Here is a 17,273-nt window from a genome sequence, read left to right as displayed (position 1 = left end):
GCTGGAGACTAAAGGCAGATATTATGTTATACTAAGAGTTCTGTGTGTTGGGCTACCAGCTTGTTTGGTCGCTAGCAAACTTCTAGGCTTTAATCTAATCCTATTCCATCCTAAACTTCAATTGTAGAATGTGAGAGCTAATAAAAACAAAGACACTAATGCCAACCTTATAGATTTAATTGAAAATGGAAAGTATGTGGGGTATATGGAAACTTCCAGTACCAACTATACAATTTCTCTATAAAGATAAAACTTCTAAAATTAAAAGTTTATTAAAAATATGTACAGTGAATAAAACCTTTTCTAAAGATGAGGTCATATCTGAATAGAATTAAATGCAAAAATTAAGCTTTTCATATTTGACCATTCTGCCTTACCTTTCTCTTTGAAAATTTTCTAGCCCAATTATGAGATACATGGTTGTTTCCCTGAACTTCCTATAATCCTGATGCCATTCCTGTAGGTGAAAGAAAATATTAAAAATATACAAAGTAAGATATTAAAACTACAATGAAAACTGTTCATAAAGCAATGTGTTATTCTGACAACTATTCAAAGTAATAGAAGCAAAGAAATCAAAATTAAGATAAATAAGACCTAAATCAAAACTTTAGCTTCTGATACACAAGACCACTTTATTAGTATAATAATAAATGTAAAAATTACTAGACATTAACGAAGAATGAAATAACAATGATTCACTAAAAGATAACAGAAATGCAAAGGCAAGATAATCAACCAGGTTTTCTCTCTTTCAAAAACTGTTCTGTCTAAAGGCATATTATTATTAAGATATTATTACAGATGTACATCACAATTGGATGTAGGAGGTAAATGAAGTTACTACTCTAACAGAATCAACACTGAAGACTATTATTTGATGAAGAATATTAAGAAACTAAAAGAAAAACAGTGTAATGCATTTATTTAACCTTTTATTTTTGCCAAATTTAGGTTAAATTTCATTTTAAATGTGGTAGCTGAGTTTATTCATCTGAGGTATGGTGAAAAACATACAAGCATGTCATATTTCAGCTGTCCCTTCCTCCAAAAAAACCAATTACTGGGCATATAATAGGACTAAACAATTCAGAACTGACACCCTCTAACTCAAGACAACAAATCAGGATTTTTCTTTAATTTATTTAAAAAATTTTTTCAAGGAAAACCATAACCAAATTCAATATAGGATTTAAACTAAGATACTGATAATAAAAGTATTAAAGCTCTTATATACATATTACATAAGCAAATGAAAGTAAGAAACATATAGACCAGTTGACCAACTATACTCTCCTTGAATATAAATTAATTTTTAATTTTAATTTTTTGAGGCATAATCTTACAGTATTAGTAGGCCTTAATAACACATAAAGATAAAATTTGTCCTACAAGTGTGAAGTTAGCTTTTCTGGGAAAGTATTTAAATTGCCACTCTACTGTCATTAGAAATGTCTGAGGAGTTGTGAGTAAATTTCTTCTGTAAAGACCTAGACGGTAAGTGTTTTAGGCTTTGCAGGCCATGTAGTCTCTGTTGTCACTATTCAACTCTGTGATTGTAGTGTAAAAACACTCATGTATAATACATAAACAAATAGTTGTAGTTGTGTTCCAATAAAACTGTATTTATAAAACTTGGTGGTAGGCTGGATTTGGTCTGTGGGCCAAGGCTGGCTGACTCATGACTCAGAGCAGGATAAAGATATATGGGATACACAGAATCTAAAACCATGTCCTATAAATACCTGTAAGATTTAATGGCTCTGCAGTTAGAAATATGAGAAGTTTTCAGAACAAAAATATGTTAAAGTGAATCTAATGTTGCAACCCTGGGGATGGAGTGCAGAGGCAAATCATAATTAAAAATCAAGTTTCATGTAACTTGAATCTTGGGGACAGGGTAGAGTGAGTAACCAACCCACTTGTTTGTCATCTCTGGCATATATTATGTGCATGTTCTTACATTTTCTCTTCTGCTATCTTGTTGTAAGTTACCTACCCTTATGCTATTACTATTATAAAGCATAACGGTTAAGAATGGTACCTCTTGATTTCTAGTAGAATGAGCCATCCTACGTTCTTCAAGAATGTCTGGGCTAGACTGAGTTGTCCACATTTCGTAAAAATTTTGAATCAGCTTATCAAGCTCCATCAAACAATCTGCTAAAAGTTTGACAGGGACTGCACTGAATCAATAAACTACTCTGGGGAAAAAATGACATCTTTGCAATACTAAGTTTTCCATAGTATGTATATCCATTTACTTAGGTCTTCTTTAACGCCTCCTAAAGTCAAGCACATCTCTTGTTAAATTTACTTCTAGTTACTCTATAGTTCTGGATGCTATTGTAAATGGTGTCATTTTCTTAAAATTTCATTTTCCGGTTATCTGTTGCTGGGATAAAAGAATGAAATTGGTATGTGACATAAGTTCTGCCTGTTGGAAAACTGTTTTATTAGTTCTAATAAATTTATCTGTAGATATTTTATTTTCTAGGTGTAAAATCTGCAAATAATGATAGCTTTGTTTCTTCTTTTCAAATCTTTTACTTTTTGCTTATGTTTGTTGCCTTGCTGCCCATGTGAATTTCCAGTACAATTCTGAATAGCAGTGGTTGCAGACATCCCTGTCTTTTTCCTGATCACAAAAGGAAAGGTTTCAATGTCCATAGTTCCATATGATTTTTGCTATGCAGTTTTGTTATTGTTGTTGTTTTTTTTAAAATTTTTTTTTTTAATGTTTATTTATTTTTGAGACAGAGAGAGACAGAGCATGAACAGGGGAGGGGCAGAGAGAGAGGGAGACACAGAATCCGAAACAGGCTCCAGGCTCTGAGCTGCCAGCACAGAGCCCGACGCGGGGCTCGAACTCACGGACCGTGAGATCATGACCCGAGCCGAAGTCGGACGCTTAACTGACCAAGCCACCCAGGCGCCCCGCAGTTTTGTTGTTTTTTTTTGAGACACTCTTTAGTAGATTATCATAGTTGTATTTCAGGTTAGCTCAGGATTTTTTTCAAAAATGATTATTTTTCTATATCCTTCCTCCTATATGTTAATGTGGTGAATTACAATAATTGTTTAAGAGAACGTGAAGTCATTAAGTTTGTAAATGTGACCAAAATTAATCAAAGGCACTTGTGAAATCAACTTAAAATTTACTAGATAGGGGTGCCTGGGTGGCTCTGTCAGTTAAGCGTCCTACTCTTGATTTCAGCTCAGGTCATGATATCATGGCTCGTGAGATCAAGCCCTTATGAGCCTGCTTGGTATTTTCTCTTTCTCTCTCTCTCTCTTTCTGCTCCTTCCCTGCTCATACTCATATACACACACTCTCTCTCTCTCTCTCTCTCAAAAGTAAATTAATTTAAAAACCTACTAGATTTGTAAATTTAAAAAGGCAATGTATAAAGTTAAGTTTAAAAGTCAAAAGAAATACTGGGTGTTTGAATTGGTAAACTAAAAAAAAACAGTATTAATTTTAAAGCCAAAGTTAACACAAAGAATTTTGTGTACAAAAATTACCACAAGCACGATATGAGCACTCATGCATGTTCTCTCACATGTACAACACTGTCCAATAATGAAATGTGCTCAGTGGTGAGGAAATGAAAGAAAGGTCAGTGAACTACCGAAATTCCTCAATCTACAGTTCAACCTCTCAAAAGGCACATTACCTCATATTCCTCCAAGTTTACTTCTTCAGGTTTTATCATTTCAAGTTTGGCTTGAGCAACTTTCATTATGTTGTGACACCTTCAAATAAAAGAAATATATTCGTAAATCAAAAGTGAAATTCACAAAAAGTGAAAAGCATATGACACAAAACTAAACTACCCAACATACGTGAAAATAAAATCCACTGTCACTAAGCAATACTTTTTGAGGAAGCAACTCTCAAATAAGTTTAATTGAAAATGTTTTTTGGATCAATGTTGGACTGGATAGTTACAAAGTATATAAAGTAGACAGCATCAATAATGCTACCTCAAATTTACATGTTATATTTACAAATGGCTTTTAAATTACATTTTATTAATACATATTGTATAAGTAAAAACAAATGAAATGTGTTTTTTTATAACATATATATATATATATATATATTAAGCAAGCTCAGGAGATATTAAATCTCATCTTCCCATTTCAAATGGCATGATTAATGAACAGCAAAAAAGAATCTAAACTGTGCCTATCATTTCAGGTAATAGAGACATTGTTGCACATGTTATGATCAGAATCATTGTTAAAGAAATCTCTGCAGAGTATGTTTAGCTATCACATGCATCTTAACTTTTCAAGTATAAGACAAATTAGATTATCAAAACGAACTGATGAATTTGCAGTCCTCAGGACAAATAACTACAAAAGAGTGAAAGTGAATGTGATTACCCCATTAATATTTGCCCCCAATTCAATAGCGTATATTCACTGGAACATGGTTTCCCAACAGCCCAAATAATAAGGGTCATAATCTGGCATATTTCTGAGCTCTTTGTGGTTACATGTAAAATAAATGATGCTCCTACGACTACAAATAAAATATAACAGTCAACATTCAATGAGCACTTTATTATCTATCAAATATTGTTCAAAACCATTTACTTGTATTACTTCGCTTAATCCTACATTTCACAGCAGATACATGGTGAAGCAGGAATTTAATCCTAGATGCTTTGTTTTCCTCATTTTCTTCTCTGCCACATAGATTTTTAATTCAGTATTTTTGAGATATTCAAGAAAGGATAATAATTTATTTCAGAATTAAAATGGACTACAAACCCCAAGATAACATAAACCATTCTGTATTCTAAAATAAATTCCTGGGACGCCTACATGGCTCAGTTAAGCATCCAACTCTTGATTTTAGCTCAGGTTATGATCACCACAGTTTGTGAATTCAAGCCCTGCGTTGGGCTCTACGCAGACAGTGTGGAGCCTGCTTGGGATCCTCTCACTCTCCCTCACTCTCTTTCCCTTCCATACTCTCTCACAATAAATAAACAAACTTAAAAAAATAAAAATAAAATAACTTCTAATACTTTGATGTTTACCTGAGGCCTAAATTTTTTAATGGTATTCATTTTAACTAGATTGTATTTTAATTTTCCAACTTCAGCCAAAAATTATAGTTTATAGGAATTTTCACAAGAAAACATTTTTGGGTAAACCAAACTACAGTTGATCCTTGAACAACATGGGTTTGAACTTCACGGGTTCACTTACACACAGATTTTCTACAATAATGTAAATGTGTTTTCTCTTTCTTAAGATTTCAGTAACATTTTCTTTCCTCTAGCTTACCTTATTGTAAGAATACAGTATCTGATACATAGAACATATAAAATATGTGTTCGACTGTTTACGTTATCAGTAAGGCCTCCAGTCAAGAGGAAGTTATTAGCAGTTTAAATTTAGCAGAGTCAAAAGTTACACAACTTTATGTGCAGATTTTCAACTGCACAGAGGTCAATGCCCCTAATCTCCACATTGTTCAAGGGTGAACTGTAATTTAACCATTTTAAGGCTCCTCTTGATGTCAGAGGACATTTAACTATTTTATTTTATTAGTATATACAGTTAAATACTTTTCTCTAGTGATTCTCAAATGAGGGTAATTTTGCTCTTCAAGGGGTTATCTCTCAACATCTGGAGACACTTTGGGTTGTCACCTCTTGAGGGAGGCATTACCGACATTTAGCAGGTACAGGTCAGGAACACTGCTAAATATCCTACAAATTATAGGATAGCTTCCCACAATAAATAACTATCTCACTCCAAATATACATAGTGCAGAGACTAGAAATTCTTTATTTCCCTAAAATATTAAGTCCCCAAAGGGTAGTGCTTACATTATATTCTTCTGTACATCTTTATGTTGCTTAGCTCAGTATCTTGGTCAACAAGTAAAATGTACTAAAACAATATAAATTATTTTCAGCTCAAACTTCTAAAGGTTATGACTATAAACTCCAGAGAAATTCCAAAACAACTGTTCAAAATTAAGGGAAGTCTAAGTTTTGTGCTGTATTTATGAAATAGGTCTTTCTTTGAATATGTATAAAATAAACATTTAGAAACTGCACTAAAAGCAATTTTAAAAAGACAATTTAACAATACGTTAGATATTTCACATTTTAATTTTCTTAAATTACCTTTCATCAAAACTCAAATTTCTATCTCCAAATTGTTCTAGCAATGTTTTCTCAATGATTTTCTTTGGTGCCTGGTTCTGGATAAAATAGACCACTACATGATGTAAACGATAATCTGTTTCTGGTGGGGTGTCTTCTTGGGCCAATTTAACCAATCTTGAATACTCCAACTTAATTGCCTAGAAAATGTAACAAAATGCCAATTTTGATTAATTATGGTAATTAAAATCGTTCAATATTACAGCTCTACATGTTCTTGTGTTCAGATACACTTTCTTCCTTTAAAGTATTACCAACAAGGTGGCACATGGTACATCCACAAATATTGTCCCGTATTCCACAGGTTGAAAGAATTTTCTAAAACTGACCATATACGCCCTCATCTTTTCACTGTATAAATAGTTTTTTGTTTTAATGCAGAGAACTATTAAACTGAACAATACGCCTAAGCTTACTATGCGAATACTAGTGTAAAACTGTTTGGAGTCTGGTCTATTCAAAGGCATCATAAGACTGAGATACTAGGGATCTCTTACCCTGTGCTTTCTAGTATCAGTTTCATGTGTATCTTGAATATCCCAAATTCTAGGATTGAAATACAGTTTCCTGAAATACCCGTATCTGAAAGAAAATGGCTGGCTCTTATATGCATAATAATACCACTGCAATTAACTTTTAGCTAAAGAGCCCCAAAATAATGAAAAAGCAAGCCCTGAGATTGTAGTTACCACAGAATGAATTCCTTGTTGCTTCAAAAATATCTGAATTTTGGGGCGCCTGGGTGGCTCAGTCGGTTAAGCGTCCGACTTCAACTCAGGTCACGATCTCGTGGTCTGCGAGTTCGAGCCCCGCATTGGGCTCTGGGCTGATGACTCAGAGCCTGGAGCCTGCTTCTGATTCTGTGTCTCCCTCTCTCTCTGCCCCTCCCCCGTTCATGCTGTGTCTCTCTCTGTCTCAAAAATAAATAAACGTTAAAAAAAAATTAAAAAAAAATCTGAATTTTATTAGTGTAATAATTAATGAATATTATCACTATTATTACCTTAATGCTTGAGCGTCCTTTTTCTTTATAAATAGGAACATCTCAGAATTTACAACTAATTATAATGGGAAATAATAAACACTGATACATGTTTCTACACATGAGCAATCATTTGGAAAATATTTGCTCATACAGAAACAAGGGTAGGGTTATACATCAAATATTGTTGTATATAAGAAACACATATGATTAAAAATCACACTTTTAAAAATTTCACTAATATTGGACTTTTATCTAAATCCTAGCTCTATTAACTGTAAAACATTTTGGGGCCACATGTAAAATATTTTATAAAAAATCCATTCCATTAGAAAAGTTTTTTTTTAATGCATGTCTTTCTTAAGCAATTCTTGGCTATCCAGATACTACACTATATTTTACAGAAAGGGAGAAAATATAACGGACAAACATTAAATGAAATATTCTAGTCATGCATTCTTATATTTCACTAAAGGGAAGGCAATAATAAGTCTTTTCTATATATTTAGCATTATAAAAAGAATTATTATTTTATGGCTAAAATACATTGTGCTTTTTTTGGTTATATACGCTATGTTAAAGTCTTGCTGTTGTGGTTAAAAACAGCCATGAAAATATATTTTGACATGTAAGATTATTAAGGCTTACTTCACTGTATACCTAACTAGCGCACAGAAGCTTCGCTTAGAACTCTAAAATCTTCCCATTTTCCCAATATGAAAAAAGGGGCACATGTTCATTTACTAACCAAACTGTACTGATTTTGAGAATAAATGTAAAACAAAACCATTAATAACTGTTCTTTCTTATCATGGTGCTCAGACAATGACTGTCACGGACTATTAAAAGTTCTTTTGAATATTCAAACATTTCAGGTCAAAATTAGTATGACCAAAATAAAAGAAATCTGTATGTTGAGTCTCTTAAAGTAATATTGTTGGTTTAGAGATAAGGAGTTATAATACTAAATGGTTATGTATATTTTTACATATGTTCAAAATAGGGGCTGTATTTTTTTCATAGAGAGCAAAGAGATTTCTATTAGTGAGGTGGAATATATATCCCCCTTTTATTTTAAGATTATGTTTATCTCTTGATGTTCTATTTAAGATTATCCCAATTTTCACAAGTAAATGCCAAAGTTACAATCTATAGATGTTGAATCCAGAAGACGTAGTAAGGTACATTTAAATTTCTACAAGTAATTTTTCAAACACATAAAACACTTTTTACCAGCACAAATTATTTTTTATAATTATCAATTATTTTTGTTTATTTATAAACTGCCTTCTAAAAAGGTTTTCTGATGTCTAAAATATACCACAATCATATTTAATTCTTCAAATTTTCAACAGATGTTCAATGCCGGTATATTTAGCAGAGTTCTTCACCATATCATTATAAGTAAAGTTAACACTGCTGAGTTGTTCAATTTTATTCACACTACTGTCTCGAAATACTCCCCTAGAATTAACGTTTGTCCTTTCCATACTTTGGCTGCCTGTGCAGGCAATTAATTAGTACAGATACTGCAATGAAACCACTACACAAATACAAAATGAAATGTTAATACTGGTCATTAGGTGATGGAACTGCTTTGTAAATAATTTTTAAAATTATCTTTCACCAGACCTTTAACATGGTCCTACTAATCAGGTCCAAAGTTACCTATTCGGTCTTATTTCCTATGACTCTTGAAAAAAGACTTCTCTCAACCTAGGTTAGGCTGGTTTCCCCACAGATGCACACATGCCCTTGTTTCTTAGGTTCTCTACATGTATAATGTCCTTTCTTGTTTGTTTCCCATCTATCTACAGATGACCCTTCAATGAGACTAGTTTCTCTCTTTTGAAATCTTCAGTTCCAAAGACGAAATAATTTCTACCTAGACTTTTTCTACCTTTCTAAATCATATTATAAAATATTCTAAATGTGTAATTTTTATAAACTTTATTTTGATGTAACTATATACATACATCAGAAGATACCAAATATACAATATATTCTCGAGGCAGTAAGATCTAAGGGAAAATCAGTTAGACTAAGGTTCAAAAGCTAGGTATACCATTTATTAATTGTGACATAAAAAAAGTCACAAAGTTCTCCAAGTCTTAATGCACTTATCTGTGAAATAAGGTTAGGTGACTTTAGAGAGAGAATACGTGTGTGTGTGTGTATAAATTATATATTTATAGACTCCTTTTTAAAAAACTGACATGTACCAAAAAATTGAAGAAAACCTACTTCAAATCCCAGGGGATTATAATCATATAGGCTATAGTATTTGACCACAATGCAATACAAATAGGAATTAAAAATAAAGACAACTCCCGGGGCACCTGGGTGGCTCAGTCGGTTGAGCATCCTGCTTCGGCTCAGGTCATGATCTCACAGTTTGTGGGTTAGAGCCCTGCCTTTGGCTCTGTGTTGACAGCTTGGAGCGTGGAGCCTGCTTCAGATTCTGTGTCTCCCCAGCTCTCTGCCCCTCCCCTGCTTGCACTGTCTCTGTCTCTGTCTCTCTCAAAAATAAATAAAACATTTAAAAAAAATTAAAAAAAAAGGACAACTCCCAAACTAAACTCTTAGGAGGTAAAAAGATAGTCTCAAATTATTCTTGGGCCAAAGGATTCAAAATTATATTAATAATTAGGATCATAAGATATCAAAAACTATTGGACATAGCCAGACTACTAGTCAAAGGAAAATTCCAACTTAACCACTATAGAAAAAACACATTTCAAGAGGCTGGGGGATGGCAGGGCTGGGGGAAGAAACTAAAGTAAGATAGAAGAAATAAAATAATGTGGCAATTAGATAAGAAATAGTCAAAAGCTTTTCTTTCCAAAAAGATGGATGAAATATCAAGGTATGGGAGAAAATTCAACACCAGATATTAAAAAGGTGACAATATCAAAAATACAAAAAACAAAGCTTTAAAATTTATTTAAAAATAATACATATAGCTGTATGCCAATAAACTACAACTTTTTGATTAAACAGATAATCATCTAGGAAAATAGAAATGGCCAGAATTGCTTTAAAAGGTAGAAAAAGTACCAAGTTCTTGAAGAGACACAGTAAAACTGGAGAAAAACTGAAATAGTTGCCCAAGATCTGTATGCAATAATCAGGTTCACACCGTTTTAGAGATATGATGTTACGTCATATGTTCAAGAACCAAATGATGTCTCTATCTAAAGTCCTCCGAAGCCCAAGAAAAGGGCAAAGTCTCCTTAATGATTACACAAGGCCAGAATAATATGAATATAAAGTATTAAAAAATATTTTAAAAAACTATAGATCAATTTATCTATAAACACAGATGCCAACACTCATCCATTTTTGATAAACTACACTGTGTATAAAAAGAATATACAAAAAGTGTTTACAATGGTTAAAAAAGAGGGGATGGTAAATGTTAAAATCTTTACATTCCAAGGGTTAATTACAGAAAAATCTGTTCACATCTCAAACAGATGCATTAGAATATTTCTAATTTCCAATACCAACCAGTTTAGAAGAAAGTCTCAACTATGAATTTAAGAAAATGTCTTTAATTTGTAAAGGGAAATCTATAAAAAAACCAATACTACACATCATACTTGAAAAGAAAACACTAGAGACACTTCCATTAAAATCACAAAGTAGGCAAAGAAGCTTACTACCATTATTTTAGTATTTAACTATATTATGAAAAGTCTGGTCAACAAAATAAAAACAGTGATGAAATAAAAAGTATAATGAAAATTATGCCAATAATAAGATAATTACTGGGAGAGAGTATACTGAAATAATTATAAGACTCTCAAGTAAAAATTTATTAGTAAAAAACATGAAGAGTCCAATAAGGTAACTAGATACAATATAAACAAATAAAATTAATTAGCTCTCCCATTACCTATCACACCAATAAACTGATAGAAAAAGTAGGGTAAGTGATTCAATTCATAAAAACAAACATTTTTTATACATCTAGGAATAAACAAGAAAGGTATAAGACCACTACTAAAGTAAAATTAGAAAACCTTATTAAATGACATAACAGAAGACTAAAAATGAAGAGGCATACCACGTTTCTTTTTGGGAAGACTGGAAATAGTAAAAAAAAAGTTATTTATCCATCTCACCCTAAATTCATCATAAACATAATGCAAGTGCAATCAAATTCTGAAAGGATTTGGGGACAGAGGTGGCAAGTGATTCTAAAATCATCCAAAAAAAGAGAGACTTGCCAAACTTTTCATTTATGAAAAAACAAAAACAACAAAGTGTTTTTCCTACAAAACATCAAAATATATTATAAATGACCCGTAATGTACATACCTGTAGTGTTCAAAAACAGAAAAATACATCAGTGGATTATTACGTATTAATACGTAATAAAGATGGTAATTCAAGTCAGTGCAAAAAAGATGCCTTAGTCAAAATGTTATGTTTTGGACTATTTGGAGGTACTTCTCGAAGAAGCCCCCTCTAGATACCAGCTCTGTTTTCCCATTGTATGTTTTTCCAAGTTAAACCACTCCCTGATCATACTGATTAAAATTCTAACTAGTGTTGGCTTCCCCACTAAAAGATAAGCTCCGGTAAGGCAGAAACTCAGTCCATCATTTTTCCAGCTACATACATTAGATTTAAGACAAAACCTTGATATAAGCAGATAATAAATACATCTTGAATATGCCCATCAACAGGATGTAAAAAACTTACAGTACTGGCATACAGTGGGATACCATGAGATCAATAAACTACAGTCAGTAACATAGCTAAAGCTCCAAACACGTTCTTAAATAAAAGCAGCCAGACGAAAAAGGAACTGTACTACAAGATTCCAAGTGTATTAAGTACACTTGCTTATGTTGTTACAAGTCCTGATAATGTCTGCTTTTGGGTAGTGGGAGAAAGTAGCGGTGATAGGAATGAGAAACAAAAGTAGCTTCTGAAGTACTATAATGTTCTAGGGCTGACTGGTAGTTACGCGGACATGTCCTCTCTGTGGTAATTCACTGAGCTGCACACTCATGAGCTGTACTTTTTGGCATGTTTTATGTTGTGATAATAAATATATTCTTATATCTTTTGAGTAAACAAAGGGGTAATAATAACAGGCATTTCAAAAATAAAAAGAACTGATAAAATTATGTCAACGAGGAACAACTGTTATGAAGCCATAAAATAACTTAAAAGAAAAAAGTTTCATTATTACAGAAGTGTTAGTACTTCATTAAAATCTTTAGGACACTGAAATAGATACAGGCCAAAAAAAAAAAAAAGGCAAAAAATTTTTAATGTCTTTCAAAGTAAATGAAATAAAAGTATATAAATCCTTTGATTATAATTATGGTATGACCCACCCACTGCACCCACTGTACACATACACATACAAGCAACAAGTACTGTGTGAATATTTTCCTTCTGGCTTTCATATTTGCTCATCATAGCAGTCTTGTACCACCTTTCTCTGAATTTCATTTTTACATGACAAAAATGCCTCTCTTTAAACCACTATATTCGGGGATTTTCTATTAACAGTGGAAACTAATCATAACAAAGTCCATTTGGGAAAAGAACCCAGGTAAGCATCTTTCCTCATTTTATTCTTCCAGGTCTGCCTGCCTATTAACTCTTATATTATGTGTTTATAAGGGGGCAGACTCCCATGGGGAAGGATCTGTGGTTGATACAGTAACCATGACTGGCTGAGCTGGTTACTCTTCTTAATTAAGAGGTTAAACCTTAACAAGTTCAATTACCCAGACAGAAGTTTTATTCACCAAATTATCTTTTTATCAGTAAAAAACATTTCATTATATGGTTTTACCACTAGCAAACATATGTAACATTTAAAATTGATCTAATCACAATACATAAATAAGTCCTTATATAGAACAAGGCACAGAGTTGAAAAACTTCTCATGGCCAAAAAGCTAATATAAAATAAACCCAATAAAGATTTTTTTTTTTTGGTAATGTGACAGAATATATCTCTCTCTATATATATAGAGATATATATAGATATATATAGATATAGAGACATATACACCTTTTTCCTCATTTTTCCTCATCGATAATAAACTAAGCATTAAAAAAATAAGATTTAAAAATATACTACATCTAATTTAGGGAAAAAGACAGAAGCAGTGATCATATGTTAGTGCTGTGCTACATACACATTTTGTGAATTAATACTAAATGTTGATAATGATTAGAATCAACTGCCAAGAAAACAGAACATTTTAACAGGCCAATCATTGTGGAAGGAACCAAAAAAATTATCAAAAAATCTACTACCAAAAAAAGGGGCTGGGGGGGCGCCTGGGTGGCGCAGTCGGTTAAGCGTCCGACTTCAGCCAGGTCACGATCTCGCGGTCCGTGAGTTCGAGCCCCGCGTCAGGCTCTGGGCTGATGGCTCGGAGCCTGGAGCCTGTTTCCGATTCTGTGTCTCCCTCTCTCTCTGCCCCTCCCCCGTTCATGCTCTGTCTCTCTCTGTCCCAAAAATAAATAAAAAACGTTGAAAAAAAATTTAAAAAGAAAAAAAAATTAAAAAAAAAAAAAAGGGCTAGGCTCATATGTTTTTCAAGTTCTAACTTACTCTTATGGAACAGACAATTACTATGTAAACTACACCAGAGTACAAAAAAAAAAGAAATTAAGACTAACATAAGCATAAAATCAAACGTGACGAAGCTAGTACAAAAAAGAAAAATATAATAAAAAATTTTAATAGAGAATGTAGAAAACCCAAATAAAATGTTACAGAGTTAACTGTAAATAGTGTGTACATCTGAATTCATAAAATAAAAATTTATTAAGAAAAATGCTTTAAGAAACTATTGCAGAAAACTTATACTTTGGGTGAAAGAAGGCTTTTTATATAGCAACAAAACTGCAGAATCCAGAAAGAAGCAGAAAGATTTGAAAGCACAGTGTTTTTAAAACTTCTTTATGAAAAGTGGTACCACAAACTAAAGGTACCATAAACTAGCTTACACAGAAATGGAAGGCTGGGAAACAACATGACTTATGTCCATAAAAAGGGTAATATATAATAAGTGAAAGTATATATATATATATATATATATATATATATATATATATATATATAAAATGGAATATCAAATGTAGGTGGTAAAGATAATATGGTAGATATATTGTCTTCACTTTAATACTCACTATAAAAAAAAGAATGACCACAATATATTTGAGTTATATGAGTTACAAAATAATGTTAATAGTAAAATTTAAAAATGAAAAGAAATTTCCCTATACATGCAAGTTGGTATAAACAAAAGGGAAAAAAACAGAAAGGTTACACAGTGATAACAGTGGCTACACAGGGCAGTGGCAGAGACTGCCATTATTAGTTTTATTTTAGACACGTGTATATTACTGAATAGACTGCATTGTGTACATATTACTTTTGTTATTTACATGACAAATCTTCTAAAATTATATACTACTAGCTAGAATTTTCAAAAACCTAATCATTTTACCTATACCAAAAATACACATTATTTATCAACTGATTAATGTTTACATAAGATTACACACACACCTATATATCCCTTAATTACAGATAGATGAAAATAAATATACTTGGATATAAACTTGAGAGATTTACTGCTGCCTCAAAATTAGAAGGTAAACCAAAAAAGAGAAGTATATGGAATATAGAAAATACATAAATGACAAGATGTAAAGGGCATCCCCAGGGTAATGGTGAATAAAGATCCCAAGATATCAGTTATATACTGGGGGAAAAGGAAAATCAATGCAGTCACTAAAGCAGTTTACAAAGCTCTGGAATAGACTTCTAAAACAGACTTCTTCTATTAAGTCTATTATTCTATAAGTCTATTCCAGAAGAAGTCTATTCCAGAATAAACTGAAGCTCCTGAGAAGTTAAAACTGACAACAGAATACAAAGAGATTTAAACAACTGGTGGAGAGTTTAAAGTACATCAGTAACACATACGGAAAACCAAGCAAAACAAAAACTAAAACAACTCCAAAGAAAATGAAAGCTGAAGGGAAACAAAAAAAGTAGAAGTAATAATGTTTATGGCTTAGTTCAATCCTGAGTAGCATACACAGAAATAATAGAAACTGAGAATTCTGATTTAATCAAAATGACGAAATTTTACATGCACACGCACGCATGTCTGTATGTGTGAGGAGAGCGCATTGTTCATATCCTATAAATAAGAAATTCAACAGGAAACGTGTAAACTAAGAATCACAGAAATACAAGCATGTATGTTTTCTTAAAGACGTGGAATTCATGCCAAAAGTAGTAGATAAAATAACTGGAAGCTGTTACCATGGTGGGAGTAACGGTGCAGTGTGACTGCTGTTTGTAGTGTATATAATTAGCTGGCTCTTTAAAATATGTGCAGGTATTAAACTAAAAGCAGTGAGATTTACATTTCAACATAAAGATACCTACCCAACTTGACCAAAAAATGACAATGTTACTGTAAATGACAGATAATTTTCCCATGAGAAATAGATAAAAACTCTAGAAGACATACATTCAGTGCATTTTAAGCAAAGAAAATACGGACTACCTGAAAATAAAGGTGAATTTTTAAACATAAAGTTTTGATTTTTTTTTTCAATAGCAGCAGTTTTCAACCTTTCTTATAGATCTTAATAGAGTGATCAACTCACCCTGGGACCAGTCTGTGGTTTAGCACTTAAAATCCTATATTCCAGAAATCTCCTTAGCCCTGGGTACACCAAGATGGCTGGTCACTCTAATCCTAACAAGCTCAAAAGTGTTTATTGATATAAAGCTACTATGCACAAGGCCCTTTTTTTGTACAATAGAATGAAAGAAATAGTGAAAATAAGCAACTTTTTGGAGACTGAGTTGGATGAGGGAAGAGTATAGAAAATTAAGGGAAAATTTTAGATTTTTAAGGTCAAATAAGGGAGCATACAGGTTCTTGTAGCAAACTGCTGTTACTTGTAGAAAAAAACACAAAAAAGGGCAAAAAGTGAAAAAAACTTGAAATTTTTGGTAAATCAAAATAAAATGGCAAAACATACAGTGTTTTCATCTTTCAAAAAAATAAAACCAATAATACTGTAATCAAAACACCATAAAGATCTGATATTAGAGGGAAAAAAAGATGTGGTCACGGAATAATGCAACTGCTTGATGGACTCACATGTCTTGAAATGACAAGGACATCAAAAATTAAAGCTGAAGAAAACATAAGTGAATAACAAAAAATAAATGAACAAATAATTTTTAAAACCAAATGAAGAAAGCAGTTTAATATCAAATGATAGTGAAATTTAGAAAAAAAATATTAGAATACTGACTAATAGGATTATGATAGGGAGAAGAGGATAAAATAGGCAGAGGGGGATGGTTAGAACCTGAGGAAAACACCTATTTTGGAACAATGCTGGGAGCTTCTGACCACAGCGAACCCTCTCGGGCTTATGTAAGGTTCCTCTTAAGAATGTAACAGATACCGGGGCGCCTGGGTGGCGCAGTCGGTTAAGCGTCGGACTTCAGCCAGGTCACGATCTCGCGGTCCGTGAGTTCGAGCCCCGCGTCAGGCTCTGGGCTGATGGCTCGGAGCCTGGAGCCTGTTTCCGATTCTGTGTCTCCCTCTCTCTCTGCCCCTCCCCCGTTCATGCTCTGTCTGTCTCTCTCTGTCCCAAAAATAAATAAAAAACGTTGAAAAAAAAAATTAAAAAAAAAAAAAAAAAGAATGTAACAGATACCACCTACTCCCCCTCAGGTTTCCCTCAGGAATTTGACACTCAAAATACCGAACTAAAAAAAGTAAACCATTCAACTTATGCTCTACGAGAGACAGTAGGCCCACAGTCTGACGCCTCACACAGTGGAGTCGAGCCAATCAGGAATGGACAACCCAGCACCTAGAGTTATCAAGCCAGTAAGGGTACAGCCTGAGAAGGAACAGAAGGACCAAAACCTTAAAAAACAAAGACCCTTGCCTACATACAGTCCTGGGTATTGACCTTCGAATGCCTCCTCTCTGTAAAGAGAGCTTTCCTACTATTGTTACTTCGTTACACTCTAATAAACTTTGCCTGCTGCTCATTTTATTTTTCAT

At 32.9% G+C, this 17,273-nt stretch overlaps 1 protein-coding gene across 7 annotated transcripts in view; it reads right to left on the bottom strand.

The window, feature by feature from the left end:
• USP25 (ubiquitin specific peptidase 25) overlaps positions 1-17,273 on the bottom strand; it is a 151,232-nt gene that overhangs the window by 10,587 nt on the left and 123,372 nt on the right. For all 7 annotated transcript variants that reach the window (XM_058731764.1, XM_058731765.1, XM_058731763.1 and 4 more), the window contains 3 exons: positions 6,156-6,334; positions 3,678-3,756; positions 378-457 (listed from right to left, as the gene is read on the bottom strand). In XM_058731764.1, the coding sequence (XP_058587747.1) occupies positions 378-457; positions 3,678-3,756; positions 6,156-6,334 (338 nt within the window). The remainder of the gene's footprint in view (positions 1-377; positions 458-3,677; positions 3,757-6,155; positions 6,335-17,273) is intronic.

Source organism: Neofelis nebulosa, chromosome 5 (assembly GCF_028018385.1).
Source record: "Neofelis nebulosa isolate mNeoNeb1 chromosome 5, mNeoNeb1.pri, whole genome shotgun sequence".
Taxonomy (NCBI): Eukaryota; Metazoa; Chordata; class Mammalia; order Carnivora; family Felidae; genus Neofelis; species Neofelis nebulosa.
Note: the sequence above shows the minus strand (reverse complement) of the source record. Positions and strands in the feature narration are given on the sequence as shown.